Here is a 5,249-nt window from a genome sequence, read left to right as displayed (position 1 = left end):
TACGTGGGTATGAATGATATGATGTAATAAAACAACCAGTACAAGCCTTAATTAAAGCAAGGGTTAGGTTATACGTAATTAATTCAAAGTTTCTATTTTCTCTTCTTCATACACAATTCTCTTGTACATATAAATTAGTTCTTATTTTCAAAATGACTTTTTTTGGGACATAAATTATGAATGTCTTTTATTTATTTTCAAATAAATAAAGCTACCCATTGTTCTAGAATGTAACAAATCCCACCTCATTAATCAATTTGGTCACTTTCTTAAATTATTGTAGCTCATAAGAATGAATGATAATAAAGAAAAATAAAGGTATTTGATCTTTTTTCTCTTACACCAACCCAACTTCTAGAACACGCCAAGATGTTATGTAGGTTCTTTATTCTTTCCATAGTGTCTGGTAGCGTGAGCGTGCGCTAGCCCAATGAGCCACGCTATATCTCACTTCTTAAGATTGGAGACTATCTCCATAGACCAACACGAGCCCTTCTAGCATGTTTTGTCTTCACTCACATGCATCTTATGAAAATTTATAGGAGTGCCTAGGAGGTCACCCAACATAGAACGCTTAACCATAAAGTTCTTATGATTGAGTCATCTAAAAGAAAAGTGCACCTTGTTGGTATGAGTATAGTTTTTATTTCTTTTAAATCTTTCTTAGTCGTCCTATTCTCAGAATCATTCTCATTTAGAGGTTATCTCAGTTCATTTATGTACCCCTCCTTTACTCGAGTGTCACATCCAACCTTTTTTGGACTGGAAAGCGGAGTCCAAGGCCATGTCATGATGTTTTTATGAAATGATAGGTCTCACCATATTGCAAGTGATCACATTTACCATATTGCAAGTGATCACATTTTCCATCCCCAACAGTGGGGTTGCTTACTAGGTATTTTTTAAAGCCTCAAGTCACGTGCTATTCTTACCTTTAAAGCACTCTTGTACAGATGATGACGTCGTGATGACAACCATGAGACCGAAGTTATGGTTAATGCATTCATGTTGCTTTTGTGGCCCTTGGGTTAGATTAGAGCATTACTTTATTTTTCTTTATTTTATTTAAATTCACGCTATTAATTTTCCACCGTATTATTTTAGTGAATTTATTATGAAAGTATAAGTCTATGCCGTCGTTTGTGAAATATTTAAATAAAAATTTTCACTTGTAGTAGACATGTCATGCATGCATGTACTAGATACCTTATTTTTAATAGAAAAATAGATTCATTACACCATATCTTTCGTATGCTATTGATTATGAACCACGCCCTTGAGGGAAGATAAGAAAATCACCTTGGTAAAAGTATTATAAGGAAATCACAGAACATAGAAAGTTGCCTGAAAATGAGATAAAGATAAGTTACCTCAGTTGCTTTAGAATTAAGTACTTTCGAGGACAAAAGGTTTTAAGAAGAAAGAATTTGTAGTTAAAAAAAATTAGACAACTGTTAAGGATTATTGGGAGTGAATCTCACATTAATTTAGTGGAAGATCATGGATTTATAGTGAAGAATACTATCTCCATGGGTATGAGGCGTTTTGGGGAAGCCCAAAACAAAGCCATGAGTGCTCAAAATTTCATGTGACTCAAGATACGATACGATAACAATGTGACTCAAGATAATCCATGTAATGATTTGATTCATTTTATTTCATGCCATTTGTAGCATAAAAATTTCAAAAAAATGAGTTCATTACACTTGGTGATCTCAAACACAATGCACAACGATAATAATTATTGCACGAAGACATTTATTACAAACTTTATTTCTATTTTGTTAGAAGCATATAATATAGTATTTCACATGAATAGTGACATAGAACAAGCTAGATCACGACATAATATATTTATTCAAGCATAAAACTATGATTAGCAAATATAGTAATTTGCCAATTATTTATTCCATAACATAACATAGTAATAGCACCACCCAAGAGCTATGAGTGGTTTGTTGGTCATGCCTTGGTTATAAATGAGCCTTCATTATTGTCTCCCATAAGGTAAGCATCAATGTCTTTGGCGACATCAACACAAAGCTGAAGAAAAGTATGAGAATCTGGAATTCCTTTATGAAGCTTCTCATATTCCAAACCACAATGAATCACACTTCCCTTCTCCTTTGGGATAGATTGGATTTTAATTCTGAAGCTCTTATAGCCCTTCAAAAGGTCTCCCTCTAACACTTTCCAAGTGAATGAATTGTTCTTCTCATCGACCTCTTCTATTACGCTCTTCACCACACAATTCTTTCCATCTATATGGAGTTTAATCCACAAAACGTTGGTTAATTATAATTGAACTGATAAAAGATAAAAAATGAAAACTTAGAAGATATGTAATATTAATGAACAAACCATGAACGTAGCGCCAATAGAGGATAGTGCCAACCTTGCCCCATTCGCCTGCATGTAACTCGACTCCTTGTATTTTATCTGAACAGATATTGGACATATGGTGAGGTCTTTGATGAATTATTTCGTGAAACTTTTCCGCTGAAGCCCTAATTTCAACATCGGTCTCCAACTTTCCATAGAGAGCCATTGAATTGAGTTACTTGAAAGAACAAGTTACAAAGATAAAAGATAGATATTGCTACCAAACATAGTAGCTCAATTTAAAGAGAGAGCTTAGTCTCACACACACATGATGCAATAATGGATGCCATAAGGGTTACTCTAAAAGATATTGGTATAGTTTAATCTTATCATTATTATTCTATAATAATACTTATTTGATTAAGTGGGTTTGAATGATATGATGTAATAAAACAACCACTACGAGCTTTAATTAAGGCAAGGGTTAGGTTTTTAACTCAAACTTCCTATTTTCTTTTCTTCATACTAAATTCTCTTTTAATCTTGCAAGTTAAACACTTTATTGATATAATTGTTAGCTTCTTTGACGTTGAAGACCGGTAAACTCATGAAATAAATTAAATTTTCAGGGTATTTGAGATGCTGAGTATTACGATCATGTTCGTTTAGGTCCATGGCTGCATGTCCATAACATGTCAAACTCTTTATTTGTTTTTATGCTGTACTGCGTTACTATTGTATTTTCTATTTGTATGGTTATTCAACGAAATCATGTCTAGGCTTGCGAAACCTGAATCTCCAAAAAATGTACTATAGAGAGATGCGATCAATTGTCAACTCCTTCTACCTAGATTTTGTATGACCGTTCGACGAAAACACATCTAGGTTTGCCAGACCTGAATCGCTCCAAAATGTACTATAGGGATATGTGACTAGTTGTCAAATTCTCCTCTCCAAATTATGTTATATGATATTTAAGCTGTGGTGTTTCTTTCTCTGTTTATATTCACTTTCAAACCGTCTTTCAATCTTGCTTTCAAACTCTCTTTCAAGAATCTCTTGATTAAGTCATTCCCACAAAAAATGGTCCTTAATATATATATGAAAAAATGTCTTCCAATATAAATATAAATTAATTCTATTTATGAATGGTTCATTATTTTCAAAATGACCTTTTTTTTTTACATAATTATGAATGTCTTATTTATTTGCAAATAAATAAAGCTACCCATTGTTCTATAATGTAACAAATCCCACCTCATCAAGAATGTGTCCTAATCAATTTGGTCACTTCTTAAATTATTGTAGTGCATAAGAATGATAATACAGAAATCTCTTATTACTTTTCCAGTTCATATATGATCTTCATCGACTTGTAATTTGATGTTGTACGTTAGATCCATTCTTAGCTTAAAGTCTCGAAATCTTCGATCGGCCTTCAAATTTCAAGGTTTATAGAGAATCTTTGATCTTTAAGAGTTATAGAGAATTTTTCGAGATCTCAACTTTTTTCGATCCTCCAAAATGAAAGAAATCTCATCTGGGGACGAATGGAAGATTATGAAAAAAGATGGACGTTTTATGCCAAGAACAAAAAGCCCAGGTACTACAATGGTTGAAGCTCAGACATTTAATTTATATTTTGAATGCTATTTGATTTTTTTTTTTTAAAGTAAAGTATGTATTATATATGAACTTTTGAAATGAACTTAATTACACGTCTCATTTATTAAACGAGCACCATTATCTTTGTAAAAGTAATCTTTTTAATACGTGCATAGGATTCGTATCAAGATTTGAAATTCAAACTCGATATTTGATGGTCACGACACGATATTCCCCTACATCCCATGCAACATGGTCATGTACTCCCATTTTGTTACCCACAAACCAATTTTTAAGAGTGAAGATTATCTCTACAGACCAACACAGATCTTTCGACATATTTTGTCTTCACTCACAAACTTTTTAGGAAAATTCTTAAGAATACACCCAACTTAAAAGTACTCCAAACAAAACACACTTAATTTTAGAGTTCTTATAATTGAGTCAACTAAAAGAAAAGTGCACCTTATTGGTATAAGTATTAAGTTTCAATTTTTAAAAAAATTTCTTAGTCATCCTATCTTCAAAATCGTTCTCATCCAGATGTAGTCTCAATTCATTCATGTACCTTTCCTTTACTCGAGTGTTACACAAACAAAGAAGTTAGGTTGTTCACTTCATTGATTTTACTTCATTCTCTCGCTATTTAACATAGCATAAATAAGCTATTCATTCATGCTATTCTGATGAATTAATATTTTTCTACGTCAGTAGTAGCAATCGATGATCGAAAATCTTGAAAAACTTATAGTTACAGCTACTCATCCAACCAGAACGCATATTAGTACACAATCTTAACAATTATTGCACCAAGACATATTTTATTAGAAGCATAAATCTGTCTTTTATTAGAAGCATACAAAGATTTAGATTATTGTTGTTCATGCCTTAGCAATTATTATTCCATAACATAGTAATAGCACCACCACCTAAGAGCTATGGGTGGAGATAGAGACTTGTTGCTCATGCTTTAGCAGTTATACACGAACCTTCATTATCATATCCCATGAGGTGAGCATCAATGTCTTTGGCGGCATCAGCACAAAGCTGAAGAAAAGTGTGTGGATCTTGAATTTGTTCATGCAGCTTCTCATATTCCAAAGTAATGTGAACCACACTTCCCTTCTCCTTTGGGATACATTGGACTTTAACTCTGAAGTTCTTGTAGTGCTTTGAAATGTCTCCCTCTAACTCTTTCCACGTTACTGAATTGTTCTCCTCATCCACAGCTTCTATTACCCTCTTTGACACACAAGCCTTCCCTTCTATTACTCAAAACAAAAATAAAATAGATAAATTATAAGTAGCGTTTAAGTTTGTGT

General features: G+C 32.8%; 1 protein-coding gene across 2 annotated transcripts in view; it reads right to left on the bottom strand.

Annotated features, from left to right (window-relative positions):
• LOC111789732 (MLP-like protein 43) overlaps positions 1–2,595 on the bottom strand; it is a 3,693-nt gene extending 1,098 nt beyond the window's left edge. Inside the window, exons 1-2 of one of the 2 annotated variants that reach the window (XM_023670403.1) lie at positions 2,362–2,595; positions 1,721–2,261 (exon numbers count right to left, since the gene is read on the bottom strand). In XM_023670403.1, coding sequence (XP_023526171.1) covers positions 1,963–2,261; positions 2,362–2,548 — 486 coding nt within the window. In that variant the 5' untranslated portion in view covers positions 2,549–2,595 and the 3' untranslated portion in view covers positions 1,721–1,962. Of the gene's footprint in view, positions 1–1,720; positions 2,262–2,361 lie in introns of those variants that run through there. The other variant, XM_023670404.1, reaches the window with a different exon arrangement.
• Between the last annotated feature and the right edge of the window lie 2,654 nt (positions 2,596–5,249).

Source organism: Cucurbita pepo, chromosome LG03 (genome assembly GCF_002806865.2).
Source record: "Cucurbita pepo subsp. pepo cultivar mu-cu-16 chromosome LG03, ASM280686v2, whole genome shotgun sequence".
NCBI lineage: Eukaryota > Viridiplantae > Streptophyta > Magnoliopsida > Cucurbitales > Cucurbitaceae > Cucurbita > Cucurbita pepo.
The sequence above is the reverse complement of the archived record's forward strand: the minus strand, read 5'-3'. Positions and strand labels throughout refer to the sequence as shown.